Source organism: Boleophthalmus pectinirostris, unplaced genomic scaffold (assembly GCF_026225935.1).
Source record: "Boleophthalmus pectinirostris isolate CB_2022bp ecotype Guang Dong unplaced genomic scaffold, ASM2622593v1 HiC_scaffold_16, whole genome shotgun sequence".
Taxonomy (NCBI): domain Eukaryota; kingdom Metazoa; phylum Chordata; class Actinopteri; order Gobiiformes; family Gobiidae; genus Boleophthalmus; species Boleophthalmus pectinirostris.
The window spans coordinates 29974951-29992739 of NW_026571095.1; the positions used below are offsets into that span (position 1 = coordinate 29974951).

The 17789-nt window shown below is 37.1% G+C and overlaps 1 protein-coding gene across 4 annotated transcripts in view; it reads left to right on the forward strand.

Moving 5' to 3' along the window:
- The window catches only part of asph (aspartate beta-hydroxylase), a 65621-nt gene that overhangs the window by 35745 nt on the left and 12087 nt on the right, over positions 1–17789 (forward strand). For all 4 annotated transcript variants that reach the window (XM_020919883.2, XM_055151917.1, XM_055151915.1 and 1 more), the window contains one exon: positions 1402–1470. In XM_020919883.2, the coding sequence (XP_020775542.2) occupies positions 1402–1470 (69 nt within the window). The remainder of the gene's footprint in view (positions 1–1401; positions 1471–17789) is intronic.

Genomic DNA, 17789 nt, shown 5'->3' on the forward strand with positions numbered 1-17789 from the left:
ATAAAATGGACTAAGACCTGGGACTTGCAGGTCAGTGACTTGGGACTTGACTCGGACTTGAGGTCTGTGACTTGAGAAGCACTTTTAAATCTGATTTCTTTCTATTCTGACCGTAATGATTCACACTAAGGTCTTTTCAAGACATTTAAAAAGAAAAAAATTGCATTTCTACAACTCTTATAAAGTCATAGTATATTTATATATGAGTATTTATATACACGTGCAATTTATCTTAAAACTCATATAACTTGGATAAAAATCTAAGCTATGTCTGGTACTTTGACTTGAAATGACTTGAAGCTCAAAGCAGACGACTTGGACTTCACTTGGACATAAGGGCCAGTGACTCGAGACTCGACTTGGACTTGCCTGTATTTGATTGGGACTTGACTTACACTTGAGGTCAGACTTACTTGAGAGTTGCAAGACGATGACTTGGTCCCACCTCTGCAGATCTGACCTGTAACTTGGTCTGGTTTGGACTCTATGACGATACAAAAAAGATTTAATACGACACTGTGAAACATTCCAGACGACGCAATAACATCTCCGTTTAGAAAAGCATTTGACGGACCCTCCACCAGAAAAGTTACACAATGCAGCAGCCATAAAAACATACCTTGAGTGTTTTTGTATTGTTTTATTCGTGAATTTTTCTGTAACCCTTTTGCTGAAGTTGTCTCCTTTTTGAATTAACTGGTGTGACAAATAAGTAACTTTGTCATGTAGACTTGTATAGAAGTGTACATGGGCCCTTGAAACAGCATGTCTATTCACAAAGCACAAATCTGTTTACCACATGTTGAAAATAACAATGCTGCTAACTTTATTTTGAAATGTTTCACTCCTCACCGTTATCAGTAGAGTAATGGTGAGGCATGAAAGCTGAGATTCTGACAGTGGATGTTTTCCAGACAGTATTTTAAAGTGCCGTTGTATCCAAAGGCATTTAGTAAAGAGACTTTTGATGATATGATATCACAATATTTCAGTTTTCATTGTTACATCTGTAGTTGTCAGTGACATCCACACACAGCTCCCTGTTCACTGCCTGATCTTGAAATATTTATTAATTTTTAGCACGACTCGGCAAAAAACCCACAAAGATAAAACTGAACACGAAGTAGTGATGCAAACAGTGAGGTTTCCCGGCGCTGTTGTGCACACAAAATTTCTCTTAGCCCCATCTGGGAATAAGATACAACCACGAATAGTAAAATTATTCATTATTAACTTTAAATTTCTTGACAAATCTAGTCAAAGTACCTTGAACCCGGCACGTGTACTCGAAGCTTGGTGATTTCTTTTGTCAACACTGAATGACCTGCATGCTAATAATAATGTAATTCATTTAAATTTGTGATGAAATATTGAAATCAAGTCTCAACCAATCATTTCTAGGTAAACTGGTGGCCTACGACACAGACGGAGATGGTGACTTTGACGTGGAAGATGCCAAAATCCTCCTAGGCAAGTTCATCCCACCTGATTTACTTATATAACTGTTCTGTAGCATGTGTGGTTTCAATGCAACAATGTCTGGGTTTCTTTTGCATGACTGACAATCAAACTCAATTCTAAACGTTTGCATTAGGTAATCTTATCAACTAGGGACATCCAAAAAGTTTTACAAGCTCATGTACGTGTATTATCAAACATTATCGGTAAACTTTTTCTTTTTCTGACAAGGATTTCGATTAGATTTGCAATTTATGTCTTATTAATAATATAAAAATTCAGTTCAAAGTTGACATTTTAAACACGTCCAGAAGAACTGACAAAAAGACATATCAACGAAAAGAAATATCATCTAAAATATGACAGGAAATGATGGTACTTTGTTAATCGTGTCCATTCAAATTGCGATTTTGATAAGATTTTGATTCGTCTTGCAGCTTTAGTAAACACTCAGCTTTGTGACAAAAGGTTTCCGGTTTGATCTCGTTCAAAGCAAAGGCATAAAATACACATGTTGTATAAAAACTGTATATTATGATGAACATTTTTTGCTCAATTTAAGTTTGTTATTTTTCTGAATATAGTGAAAAACCATTCATGTCCATAAGGTCTTGTTTCTCACGTTTATTTTTTTATTTTTTGTCAAATCTTGTTCCTGAATACCTTCAAAACTTTTTTTTGTTTACCTTCTAGAAGAAAAATTAAACTGAGCTGTAGCCAGGTCAGAATTCAGTGGTGGAATTTGCGGTTTGCCTGCCAGATTGCAGATTGTTGTTGATCTGGTTTATGGTTCATATCTCTGTAATTGCCGGGCCTATCCACATGGAACAAAAACTGGCACAGAGTTCAACCCATTCTCTGCCAGTATTAATAAACAAAAGTGAAAGATTTTCTCACAATAGCTTCAGGAAGTGTGTGCTTTTATTCGTGATTGTTATCAACTGAAAGGACTTTAAGACTTTAAGATTTGAGCCCATCCCACACAAGGAATTATAAAGTTCAACTAGTTTGGCTATTTCTTTCAAAAACAGTGAATCTCCCGTAGATCCATGTGACATTATGACAGATTCTAAAGCGCGACCACAGCCTATAGAAACCCCCGGTGTTGTGTCTGTACTGTACTGTAGAGGGAATTAACCGTAAATCCTGACTGTGCAATGGTCAGCAGTGGTCATTATCAGTGGCCGACTCTGGTAACTCTGGTCACTGTTGTGAAATGTGCAAACGAAGAAAGAGATCCGCACTGCAGTTCTTTGAAAGTCCCAATTTTTTTTATTTCAGTGACACCACAATGTGACATATCGGGTCAAGCCCTTTGCCTTACCCACCATTAGGAGTGTGCGAAAATATCAAAATATCGATATATCGTATAATTTAATGTGATGATCCAGTATCGATATTGTAGACTGCTGTATCGATATATCACAAGAGTATTTTTTGGTATATTTTAAAAAATTATTTTGTTACAGCGCTACAGTTTTGTTGCTTGTTTAGTGAAAGGAAAATCATTTATGTGACACATTTGGCATATTCACTATTTTGGTGATTAAAATGTTTGTGTTTCATATCAACTTTGCACAAGAAGTGGTTTAACAAAGACTTTTAGGATCACAGCCATGATTTAGCCTTTATTTTTTATTGAACCGTATTGAATCGATTTGAAATATATCGTATCAAACCAAAAGTCCATTATATTGAGATATGTATTGTATCGTGGCCTATGTATCGAATCCATAACTTATTAATGATGCTCAGTCCTACTCACCAATTTAATATATTTAATATTTATTGTGATTTTAGGCAAGTGTGATGGATGAATTTATTTAATTGTTTACAGAACAAACCATTCTGCACTGGAGTGCTATAACACTTTATTCTGTAGTTGTGTTTTTTATACGTGTTTATTGTATATAATGTGGATAAATGAAATGTGACATGTGGGACCAACCTCTCAAATCTGCAAAACAAATTTACTACGGGTACGAATAAAGCAACCTAACCTAACCAAGTCATCAGTCCCAATCAAAGATAAAAATTAGATTACAATTATTGAATGGAATCTTTAGTACAAAACAGGTGTTCACTCTGTTTTAAAGTGGTGCATTGGTTTACCACAGCCAAAAGTATGTGCACTATTTACAATTTATATGCAAATAAAAAAACACAGAAGTTTTTAATATTTGCATCAGCACTGCAGACTTAGAAGCATCATTGTAGGCACACACCCAAAAACAGACTGGAGTGATGCTTCAACATTTTGAGTCACAAAAACAGTCTTCTGAAGAGTTTTTAAAAACAGAGGCATTCTGGATATACACTCCGGGGACTCTGGCTGAGAGTGAACACTTGCTTTGTACTAAAGATTCAGTTCCTTTATTGTCATTGTCATATAAAATAACAACAAAATTACGTTAAAGCATCATACAAACAGCATAGTATTTTAAAAGTGCATAATAGTGTAGAGCACCCACTCTATAACACCCACCAGGTAAACATTACACCCACTATGTAAACATTAGAATACAGAACTAGTAATATCAGTGCAGCAGCAAAGGCTCAACCGATCAGATGTGTATTTACTGTAAATGAAGATTCCATTCAACAGTTGTAATCAAATGTTTTCTTTGACTGGGACTGATCACATGGTGGATCAGGTGACTAGGGGTCTGTTTACACAAGAACACTTGCCGGTAAAAAAACAACAAAATATTTTATCGGAAGTGCCTTTCGTTTAGATGGTGACGGCGTTTTTGGAGCCTAAAAATGCAAAAATCTGAAACCACCCTCCAGAGTGGAAAAGCTGAATACGCTCCGCCGTATAGCGTTCCTGTCTACACTGCCCAAGACGCAAAACTCTGGTCAGATCTGCTCACGTCGCGTACACGTTTACGTCACATACATCACCTCCTAGCCTCCCGTCATTCATACCCAATCAAATTCCACACACTTTTGCGCCACCGTTTGCACGCAGACTTCCTCCTGAAAACACTTGTCTAAACGCGGAATAAAAAGTGAAGACGTGACACCACTTTTGTGTCTTCTGTTCAGACCATCATCATATAAACGTAGCCTAGATGGTGTTGAAATAAAAAAAAAAAAGGCAGCTTCAAAGAACTGCAGTGCGGATCTTTCTTCACTTGCACAGTTTTTGTTTTTGGACCCAGTACATAGTCGCAATTTTTGTTGCATGTCTCAGTCTACCGGCACTGTTGTGAATAGGTCAAAGGGACAACACGTGAAGTACACTGTGTGATACAATACTGCAGTGTGTTCGTAAGTGGGGCGTGTACTCGGCCTCTGTGATACCAGTTTGAGTGATGACATCCTGAACAGTAGGTTTGGCTCGGTGACTAATATAGGTCAGTGGAAGTTTTGTTTTTACTTTTGAAGCAGCCAGCGAGTCTTAAGTGAAACGTAACAAAGTAAAAGTCGTAACATACTGCAGTTAAAGTGCTCTGTGTAACTTAAGATCCTAAACCAATTTGAGTCCATGTAGATGTTGTTTTTTTGGGGGTTTTTTTCTACCCCTTGAATGTTCTGTAGTACGGCATCTAATTTAAGTATCTCCGTGGAAACAAGCAGGCTACATCACCAGGTTAGATCTGTGGAAAAGTGGGCCCGCTTGTACTATTAATGTATGTTTTTGTAGTAGTTTTAAGGAATAAAATCACCCACAATTGGATAAATACAAGAGATATTTGTTCAACGCTATACTGTGGAAAGCATTACGATCACCATGGAGATGCGCAGATGGCAGACCGTCCACCAGAAAAGTTACACAGTGCACCTTTAAGTATAAATAGCTGTCTGTAAGTACATTTTAAGGTGGAAACTTTTTACTTTTCTTCACAACATTTGAGAGCAGGTATCTGTACTTGCTCCTCCACTACATTTTTGAACAGGACTGAAAAGTTAAAGTATTTTTTATTATAGTTTGAGATCTACTGAAAAGGCTCATGTTCGTAATTTGAGCAAACAAAAATATACAAATGAAAACTAACTAGACAAAAGATTGATTCAAATGTACAAATCTGCATCAAAATTGCAACATCTGAAGCTTCATTAAATCTCAAAATATACGTAAAATATGTTTACTGTTTACTCTTTTCAGGTGATATTTTTACTTTTACGGGAGTATTTTTTTGCTCCAGTATCTGTACTTTTACTTAAGTAACAAAATTAAGTACTTCTTCCACCACTGCAGGTTTTCATGTTTTTCCAATTCTGACTGTTATTTGGTTTGGTTGGATAGTACCTGTATCAAATTTTTATTTTTAATAGTTTTACGTCCGTTAAGGTGGCAGTTTGTGGAGGAAAATTTGAGAAGAAAAGCACCAAAATACAGAATAGAGGAAAAAAAAACTCCATCCAGAATGCAGGGACAATTTACACATAAGAAAGGCAATTTTATGGCAATTTTTAAGCCTTCATTTAACAAAATAAAGGTGTTGGCATTTATTTTTAGCTGTTTAATTATAGCTGTTGCACAATTTAGGCAGGAGCTTCTTGTGCACTTTGAGAAGCTGCTCCAGATTGGCCTTTTGAATCTCGTTCGGACCACTGCAAACTTCAACCACCTTGCTTTTGATGTTGAAGTAGACTGGTGTGAACGAGTGTATGTTTGTGATAGTGAGTGTGGGATGATGGTCAGAAATGAGACTATGATTACAAACCGGTCTGTCCTGCCTAAATAAACCAAAGCCGACTCACTCAGAGCATGACCGAGGCTGACCAATAAGAGGAGGTTTTGACCGTCACACCAACCAGCCCATGTTTGGACCAACTCCAAGCTCCAAGTCCTTGTTGAATCTAATCTGCTCCTAGTTAATAGTTATTTAGTTTTTGATTTGTTTTTTCACTGTTTCTGGCAACAACGCTGTTTGTCAAATTAAACATTCGGCTGATCGATATTGTCAGAAGTATCACTGTGGAAGTAATGACAACCACTAACGGCACAAACAAACATATCCTTGTCAACTTCCTTGTCCTCGACTGTATAAAGAAGTGGACTAAGGTAGTGTGACGTCACTCATAGTGTTTGGCTCCAGTCAAATGAAACTCATCAAGGCTGGAGGGGCAAATTTGGAGTCGAGTGCCATATTTGGAATTCTGACCGCGAGTAACTTTGTAATACCCCTTTCCTTTAGCAGCGCTGTCAATTAAGGCAAGGCAAGTTTATTTGTGCAGTACAATTCGTACACAAAGTAATTCAAAGTGCTTTACAGAATAAGAAATACTTTAGAATCACAATAAAAACAAATCAAAACCTAAATAATCATTATAAAATTAAAAAGAGAGAGACATAAATTATAGAGAAGAGTGGGGAATGAAAAATTTATCTTTCAGTCATGCAGCTAAACAAAACTGTTTTGAGCCTGGATTTAAACAGTTAAATTAGAGGTCTGTCTCACATATTCAGGAAGACTGTTCCAGGTTTTTTCTGCATGAGTCTGAAACGCTGAGTCCTTGTGTTTAGTCGTGACTCTGGGCACCAGCAGGAGGCCGGTCCCTGAGCTCCTCAGAGTGTGAGATGGTTCATATGGCACTAACATGTCACAGATGTACTTTGGTGCTCGGCCACGGAGAGACTTGTACACAAGCAGAGCTGCTTTAAAGTCTATTCTCTGAGCCACAGGAGGCAGTGCAGAGACCTGAGCCCAGGACGCATGTGCTTGTACTTCCTAAATCGAGTCAGGACCCGAGCTGCAGCGTTCTGGATGTACTGCAGAGTCTCACAGCTCATTTGGAGAGGCCAGTGAGCAGACCATTACAGTAGTCTGACCTACAGGAGACAGTCTGCTTTAGACAGTAAACCTTTGATTTTTACTGTGTTTTTTAGATGGTAAAAGGCTGCAGGTGTTATTGATTTGAAGTGGTTGTTAAAGTTCAAGTCTGAGTCCATTATTACCCCTAGATCAAACATGTTACTAACACCAGCATCGACTTCATGGAAAGAAGGCACCTGATTTGTCTGTTACTATGTTCATATCTTGATTTATGGATCAAATGGTTAAATAAATAAACCAGGATCAGGTAGAGACTCATTTTTTCAAAGTGAATTGAAGCCAGAGTCGATGGAGCCGGAAGCACGCCCATGTTCACTCCTCATTCATTTATATATACAGCTTATTTTGCTTCTGTAGTTCAGTATAGACAACAGCAATATAGTTCTGTAAGCTGAATTGTAGTCCTCCTTTTTAACTGCTCTAAGTCTATAGCTAACCCCTCTCTAAAACCTTCCACTTACTCTTCTCTTCCCTCTCTCCTCCTCCTCCTCTCCTCTCTCCATCTTGTCCTCCATTCCTCTCACCCCGTTTGCTTTGAGTCCCTCCCCTCCATCACTCCATCCACACCCCACCCACCTGTCGTCTGCGTAGGCCTGGCCAGCGCTTCGTCTGGCCAGTCCCCGGCTCTGGATTGGTTAGAAGAGGTGGAGGAGGAGGAGGGCTCTGATTGGTTGAACGCTTTCTTCACCTTCCTGTACGGACTCATAAGCCCCCCGGACAGTGCGGAGGAGGGGGAGGAGGAGGGGCGCTCGGCCGAGGGATCCAGGACAGCGGAAAGAGATCTACGGGAAGACGACGAAGACGAGGAAGAGGAGGAGTGCGCGGGGAGAGCGAGGCATGATGGGAAATCGGGGCAGAAGGTGGTCATAGTCGGACTGCAAAACCAATAGCCGCAAGTGAACGGAACTACTTTTTTTTTTTGCCTCGGATAAAGACTCTGCCTACAAGTTCAATTTAAAGGCCCTATATTGTGTTGTTTTGTCGCCCCCTGCTGGTCATCTTGTGGTATTCCATGAAGCTCCTCTGTCTTTTTACAGTTCATGCACTTTCAGCATTCTAAGCATTTTGGTGCGCAAATTGCCGTTACTCCACATAGTTTAGCTTAACGAATCCGTGTATCGTTCGTTCATTCGTTTTTCAAAATAAAACCAAAAATAAGTAAATAAAAAAACAACTATTTTCTTCATTATTTGTCTCCACAACCAAAATGGAAAAACGGATCGTTTTTTCAGTTTTTCGACTTTGTGTTTTAGCCCCGTGGGTCACCCAATGGTCTATGTGGGCACACCTCTGGGCCCTTCCCGACACTCAGTCCTAGTTCAATCCTGGTTTAGTCCTCCTGGTTCAGTACTGGGATCAGTCCTGGTTTAGTCCTAGTTCAGTCCTGGTTTAGTCCTCCTAGGATCAGTCCTGGTTTAGTCCTGTTTTAGTCCTAGTTCAATCCTGATTTAGTCCCCGTGGTTTAGTCCTGGGATCAGTCCTGGTTTAGTTCTCTTTTAGTCCTGTTTTAGTCCTAGTTCAATCCTGGTTTAGTCCTCCTTGTTTAGTCCTGGGATCAGTCCTGGTTTAGTCCTGTTTTAGTTCTGTTTTAGTCCTAGTTCAGTCCTGGTTTAATACGTACGGGTCAAAATTGGATAAAACTGGAAACGACCGTTATCCGTTTTTTCCATCATTCATTTAAAAACAAAGTCAAAAACTGAGGAAACGAATCTTTATCCATTTTTGCATTTTGGTTTTGGAGACAAATAATGAAGAAAAGAGCTGTTTTTTCATTTTCTTATTTTTGGTTTTATTTTGAAAAATGAATGAACGAATGATACACGGATTTTAAGGGCTGGCGATATGCTCAAAAAGATTTTATCGATCGTAAATATATTACGTCACAATTTTTCATCAAAATATTAGATGTTAAATTTGTATATTTTGAATAAATCATCTTTTAAATTACATAGAAAGACAGACATTATATAATTAAATAGTTATGCATGATATAGGGCTTTTAATTGACAATATTTAACTGTAATTTAGTTTTTGCCCTCGAAGACACAAGGACCTAAAACCCAACCATCTTTGGAACTTTTCTACGGCTGATAATGTCCTATTTTGATGACTTTTTGGGACCCCTTTCACTATAAAACTTTTTCAGAAGCTTTTATTGTGAAAATCCACTTGAAGAACTCTGCCTGATGTCAACTTCTGTACGGACTGAAGAAGAAACTCAGGATCTTTTTTGATATTTTTGTCTTAATGTGTATAGATGTTTCTGCACAAGCTTTTTGGAAACAGACAGGTTATTTTTATTTTTAATTTTTTTTTAATCTATGTATAATTTATTTTATAATTTTTGTATTATTATAATTTTTGCAGCTTTTTTTTTTTACATTTTTTATTTTTATTTATTTATTTATTTTTCATTATTTATTTTATGAAGCAACGAGCAATGCATTTTTCCTGGAACGGCCTGGCCCGGCTTGGACTCCTTCATATAACTGCATGTCGAAACCCAACCGGACTAAAGCACATCGCGTGGACTCTCTGACCTTTTCTCTTCTTTCCTCCCTCCCCCTCCCCTCTGATGTTTCCCCTTCTTCACCTTTGACCTTTAGATAGAGCAGTATTTGTAGTACAAGTATTGTGTACACAGGCCTATACATGGAGATTACATGTACAGTACGGAGGAGGCAGGTGGGGAGGGAAAACGTGTTCTCTTACGTTACGGTTTTGAGACTGTTGAGACTTTTTATATGGAAATATTAAACAAAATTTTTACTTAACATGTATTTGATTATTTTTATGATCAGTATTTTTTTGGGGGGGGATCAAGGACATAAGTTGTACATAGTCGTAACAGGGATCGCTACAGTAGTACTCGAAAATTAAATTCTGATCTTGTTTACAAATATTACATCACCACTACATTATTATTTAAAGGTGGACTGTGTAGCTTTTCTGGTGGAGATGTTATTGCTTTGTCAGTATGGCATTAAACCTTTCTATCGTCATGGCAACCAAGGCAAGGCAAGTTTATTTGTACTGTATAGCACAATTCATAAGTAAAAAAGGAATTCAAAGTGCGTTATAGAATAAGAAATACATTAAAATCACAATACGAACAAATCAAAAACATAAATAATCATTCAAAAGAGATAAATAAAATTAAAAAAAGAGACATTAAATTAAAAAGAAGTATTACAACTTGTATAATACTTAGAAAGGTTTAATACTAGGGGTGTAACGATATCTAAGTCTCACGATATGATATCGTCACTGTATGAACCTCACAGTACGATATTTATTGCGATATTGTGGGAAAGCTCATGATATGGTGGGAGGCTCACGATTAAGGATCTAAAAATATTCAAATCTCTCGGTACGATATTTGCACGATATACATCTCACGGTATGATATTTATTGCAATATTTTGTGGAGGCTAACAAAACATTTATATGCGACTTTTTCCTCTTAAAATGCCTTGAAAAGACGTAATCCAAAGAACTAAGACTTAAAAGTGCTTAGAACAGTTATTTCTTCTTTTAGTTTACCCTGAAATGGTGCAAAGGATCATGGTCTATGTAGTTCTCTTTGTCTGTTTTTTAGCTATTGCTGCTCCATAACTCTTAATTTAAGCAAAGGGACTTGTAATTCGATATATTGTGATGGTCCATGATATTATTGTGAGAACTTTGACAATACGATATCATGATATTTCAGTTACTGTTACATCCCTAATAAATAATAACAACATTAATAACATTTTAAATAAATGTCTCTATAGCCTATCTGTGGCCGGCGGGCCAGCTCTAATACGTATTTGATATGATCTCACAGGCCAAATATAATTGTATTGGGGGGCCAAATTTGGTCCCCGGGCCTGAGCTTGACATGTCTGCTTAAAAGTATGGGATTAAACCAAAGCAGACCAAGTTACAGGTCAGATATGTGGAGAGGCGGCCCCGCTCACAGTCAGAATGCCTGTTTTTTGAGGTATTTTTGAGCTATGAAACCAACTGTAATTGAATAAATGTAAGTTAGAGCTGTTTAATGCCATACTGTGGAACATTTCAGGCAGAGCAATGACATATCTGTAGAAACAAGCAGGTGACAGACCCCCAACCTGAAACATTATACAATGATCGAAGGACTAATGCTCCCTCAAGCCCTGGCTGTGATCATCTGTGGTCTTAAGTATATGCGGTATAATATTTCCTTAATTATCTTAAATGTTTGATCTGATTCCAGAGCCGAGTCCGACTTGTTCCTGCTGTTCCCCAAACTGGAATGTAGTGCAGATTTGGCACGCGTCAGCTCAGATTCAGAACATTAAGATTAAGATAACATGTCATAATATTAAGATAACATTTCGGAAAATCAAGATAGCATTTCATAAGATTACTATTTTTGGTTTTCCTCATTTTGACAAAACGCTGTTGTATTTTTTTATTCACAAAGCACCAAGACAAAAGACAAAACAATAACATACACTTGGGAAAAAAAATCATTATCACGATTATTTTGGTCAGTATTGAAATCACAATTATTCAAACGATTATTTTTTTTAGTTACACGATGCATTTATTCAGCATTTGACTCTTAAAAAAGCACTTTGTTATTGATAATTTACACAAAACTTTCAAATTGAAAATAAATATAGGCTACAAATATGTACCTTAGAGCAGATTTGCGATGAATAAAATACACTTTGAACATGAAATAAGGCATATAAAAACATAAATGTATCCAAAATAAACTATATATCCAGCTGTTCTATAATCTCTAGATTTAAAAAATAAAATAAATATCCCAAAATAAACTTAATATACACTACCAGTCAGAGGTTTCAACACACTTTTTCATTTTTGTTCTTTATTTCCAAGATTATTGACATAGTAGATTCTCACAAAAATATTAAAACTATGAATGAACACGTGGAATGTAGTAAACAAAGTGTGTAAAATAAGATAAGATTTTAAATTCCGCTAAATAACCTTCCACTTCCGCTTACCCTTTGCTTTAGTCACTGTTTACAAATTTTTGGCATTCTTCAAGTTAACCCTGTCAACAACGCAAAGGGTGCATACTTTGAAGAGTTTTAATTAAAAATATAAAACAAATTAAGAGTTATTTAACCTTTTTTCTTTGCTTTTTTCTTTGTTTTGTCTATTCAATGTCTTTTGTATGTAACTAAAATGTTGAATATATTAAACTTTGGTCATTTTTCCATATTTCTATACCAAGTTTTATTATTAAATGTATTTTCAGAGATTATTTCTATTAAGACTGATCTTGAATATTATTGTCCTCTCGACCAAAAGGTGCTCTGTTTAACTTTTCTGCTCGTGACCATGGATATTTTATTGCTTTGCCTGTAATGTTCCGCAGTAATGCATGTTTTTTTTCGAGGTGTTTTTGAGCAATAAAAACATCTGTAATTAAACGAGTTCCACTTAACGATAAAATGATGGAGACAGAACGCGGTGTACCCTCCATCACAGAAGTTACACGATGTACCGACAGCACAGAAACCTGCTGCTCCCTGCTCTGTACACTCTGAACTTTAACGCATTAAGAGTAGTTTAAAACATTAACGATTATGTGCAATATCATCTCCATGGCAACAAATGGGAAGCGTTCCCTTTATCACAAAAGTTACACATTGTTCCTTTATGTCTTTTGCCAAGAACAACAGTAAAGAAATGGGCTCTCCTTGCTCTGTGAACTTTAACATATTCAATTGCAATACTTTAAATTAAAATACAGACGGTTGTGTGCAATAACATCACCATAGCAACAAACCGATGATATACCCTTTATCACAAAAGTTACACATTTTACGTTATGCAGTGAACAACAGCATAGAAACTGGCTCTCCTTGCTCTGTAATTTGTGAACTTTAACATATTTAATTATAATACTTTAAATTGAAATATAGACAGTTGTGTGCAATATTTGGCAATCGTCATGGCAACAAACAGATAACCTACCCTTTATCACAAAAGTTACACATTGTACCTTTATGTCTTTTGCAATGAACAGCTTAGAAACTGGCTCTTCCATCTCTCTAACCTGTGATCTTCAACATATTAAATTACAAAACTTCAAATTAAAAATATAGACAATTGTGTGCACTAACATCACCATGGCAACCAACAGGTGATGTTCCCTTTATCACAAAAGTTTCACATTGTAAGTTTATGTCTATACCATGAACAACAACAGAGAAATGGGCTCTCCTTTCTCTGTGAACTGTGAACTTTAACTTTATTTAAATTAAAATATAGACATTTGTCTATAATCACCATGGCAACAGGTGATGTACCCTTTATCACAAAAGTTACACATTGTACCTTTTATGTCTTTTGCAATGAACAGCTTAGAAACGGCCTCTCCCTTCTCTCTAACCTGTGAACTTCAACATATTTATTTACAATAATTAAAAAACTATAGACAATTGTGTGTCTCTATGGCGACAAACAAGTTACCAGTTCACCAGAAAAGTTACATAATGTACCTTTTAAATCAGTACAGTCAACAATGGCATAGAAATCATCTTACACAGCTCCGTATTCTGTCAGCAGGTATATTTTAAACTATTAATATGTTAAAGTTAATATTACAATAACATCTACAAGAAAAGTTACAACTTGCATCTTTAACATATTAACAATTGTTTAAAAAAGTAAACCTTGAGTACTAATATTAACATTCAAAAGTGGCGTCTCTTGTTACATAACATTTATATCATGTGGACTAACTTTTTTCACTATTACATAATCACAAACTGTACAGGAACATACTCCAAATACTGGCAGCGTGTTTCCAGTTGCATTTGAAAAACAATGCACACTGCCTCGTCTCTTGTAGCTGTTTTTGTTGGTTCAGTGGGAGGTTCCTGATCAAACATGACCCAGACCGAGCCTGGATGTAGACCTGTGAACCTTTCTGCAGTATTTAACCGTGTTTATTTTGTGTCAGATGACCAACCCGGAGCTGAGGCCAAAACAGGAGCTAAGAGAGGTACCGTGCACGAGAATAACAGTGCAGTGAATTTGAACAGAGGACAGACTAACTATAGCACCACCTAAGTTTGAGTTTGGAGTGGTTTTTCGCCTTTGTTTTCTGTGTTGTAGTGCCAAACGAAAGGATGGTGTGAACAGCTGATCTGCTTATCCAAACTAGACATGCTTGACATGAGAATAAAGATGCAATTTATAATTCTGTTTATGAATAATCTATTAAGAACAGATCAATACAGCATGTTCAGTTCTCAATCCCAGTTTTGTCCTTATTAACATAACATCTAAAGTGAAAATATATCGGCTCCAGTATCAGTATTGGCGAATATTAATACTGATTCTTAAGTATTGGCCGATATCGCATAATCAGTATCGATATCGGCCTACGTTTGATACCGATATTCAATAGTGTGTCCTTTTTGAACAGACTAATGACACAAAATGGAAATAAAAGAGCGTTAAATGGCTGTAGGTTTACACAAAGATGTGATTAAGAATTTTAGATCCCAGTAAAATACATTTTGTTGCAATTTCTTTTACAAAAGTGAAAAGTTTATTTATGATAGTTACTCAAATAGTTACTTGAATGTCTGTATCGTCTCAGAAAACCCATCCCTAGTCATTACAGATTTTTTTTACTGATCCAAAATAACTTGACAGACATGCAAAACTAAAATGGAAACAAAAATATGAAATCAAATAAAATTGGAAAGCCAAAATTGGAAACTGAATTGTGAAATTCAGGTATTAGGAATTAATAGGAGGAGTTAAAATTTTGTCCTGGTCGATGAGAACGTGACAAATCTTGTATGTCATCTTGTATGTCATGTAGCTCTGCCTGGTGCCACCTGGTGCTGCTTAAAAAAACAAAATAAAAACAAAACGATTAAGTTCCTGCCATTTCTATATCTGTATCTGTAAATTCATTACCAGAACTGAACTTTTAACGGTCCTATATTACACAAACTTGACTCTTGTAAACTTTTAATCATGTTATAATCTTGTTACCTCCTCAAAAACATACCTGGAGTTGTGTTTCATTCACACCTTTTATTATTAGTCTGTCTACATCATCAAAGCTCAAAATGCTCTGTTCCACGATGTCATGTGGTGGTAGTTTTCAAGTTAACAGCTCCTTTTACCTTTAGTTCAGCAGAGAACAAAACAACTTCAAGCATGTTTGTGATGAGGAAACAATATCATAGCAGAAATAAGGAAATGGCTTAATATTGGCCCTTTAAGATTTGGGTCGTACTAATAGTTTTTATTTTTTTAGTGTCTTCTGTTCCATTTTGTTGAGTGATCAGGTTTTAGGCCGACTGCCAAAAATCCTTTGTTTATTTCATTTAACGTGACCTAGAGAAGCTTTATTTTCCATCGCTCCAGACCCTGCTGTGTGTCCCCACTGGGTTTATCAGGGCAAATGTTCTCTGAAAACCTGGATGTAATATGTGCCAAATGATAATAATTATACTACTTTAGTCCTTAACAGTTTTGGCAGCAGAAATTGTTTCAGATATACAAGATGAATAAGACTTATTTCAAGGCACTGTATGTCATTTTTACCATCTTAAAAACATGAAAAGCAGAACTACTTTTAGACACCAGCAATGCTAAAGACAACCTTATTTCTTGATTTGCAGACAATAAAAATACTCTGACTGGGATCAAAATGATACAGCTTTGCACTATGGATGGGCATGAATAGTCGACTAATTGATAATTGATCATTAAGAATTTCGTCGATCATGTTCCTTTTTAATCAACAAACTCAATGTAGGTTGCTGTGCGTAGTGTAATGAGGATAGGCTGCTTCTGAAACAAACATTGGAGTTGTGGCCTCACAGTCCCACGATTGGGCTCTGGCTCCTTCGAGACACTGTACAACTCAGTGAGTGTATTTACAGCACATCAGTGTCCCGGGTATAATGGGTTTTTTTTTAGTATCATGGTTTCATCATGGTGCATGTAAACACAGTATCCCGGTTACTGCAACATAAAGTTGAGTGCACATGCGTCCAAAAGACAAACACTTTTCAGTCTTTTCATCATAACAGAAGCCAAAATAAATAAAGTGACCAACATAAATAAAGTGAGTGAAATGACTGATAAATAAAGAGCTGCACTAAACCTGCACACGTTGGATCTCTGAAAACATGAACCATCTCTAAAGTGACACACACACAGAGAACAAAATCAACATCATCATCATCAACAACATCCCTCTGTCACAGAGAGAACACTCATATTCCACTGAGTCATGTCCTTTAGTCCGACAGAAGCTGAACCACATCAGGGCACAAGGAGAGAGTTTTTTTTTTCAGCGCTTATAGTTTATTCAGATGAGCCATGTGGTTTTAAGTTTCATTTCTGTAAAACGTAAACAAATGTGTCAAAGCTGCATTAAACACATTATAATGTGAAACGGGCTGATGTGGCTCTATGGCGGTTATAGTTTATATGTTGTAAAGTTGATTTTATTTATGTAGATAAGTCATAGGAATAATAATGATGATAATTTTAATATAAAAATGTTCATGATTCAAATTTAATTGAATTGTTAATGATTGAAAATTTTAATGAATGCCCATCCCTACCGTGTACTATTTAAGAGCTTTTACTTGCAGTGGGAAGAGTAACCAAAACTTTTACTCAAGTAAGAGTAAAAGTATGATGTCTGAGTAACTTTTTAATAAACTAGTACTAATACTTGCATTATTGTATTAGTAAATGAGTAAATGTTGTACTACAAACTTCTGCGTCATCATACTTGCCTACACCAGCCACAGTAATGGCCCGACAGGAAGGGCGTCTGACTCCAAAACTTACCAAATCCCAGTGCTACAACAACACTTTTGCTGTGACGAAATTGTTTTAACCAACCGCCAGCCCGAGCTTGCATTGCTGTGCCCTGTAACAAGACGTTGGCATGTTCTTTCCTCACCCAAACTTGACTTAAAACCCACAAGTTTCTGTACACCATCCCGTAGCACCGAGCCCGGCCCAGGCCAAACTCCGCGAGGCCCTCAAACTCCAGCTGTCCCTCATCCACGAACGCGTCGAGGCCAAGAAGCTCGCGCGCATGGCCTTGGCGGAGGTCCGGCAGCTGCTGGCCGAAGAGGGCGAGGAGGCCAGGGCGCTGGAGGTGGGCAGGGCCAACATGTCTGAGCGGGTGAGGGCAAGGGTGACGGCGAAGCTGAGGGAGGAGGAGAACAGGATGGAGAGAGAGGAGCTGGAGAAGGCTCTGGAGAGGATGAGGACGGAGAAGATGAGGAAGGAGGAGGAGGAGAGGAGGAAGAACGCGAGCAGAGGAGAGGAGAGAGCGAAGGAGAAGCCCAAGAAGAGTAAAGCAGAGAAGAGCTAAAGATCAGATACAGAGCATGTGGCAGAAGATACGTGGAGTTATTGTTCAAACAGTGAGGTCAAAATGTTCAGTTTTACCTCAGTCAAAGTTCTGACTAGTTTCGTACTGGTCTGGAATCATGGTGGGTAAAATTAAGAAAAATTTAATTGGATATATAACATTTTTTA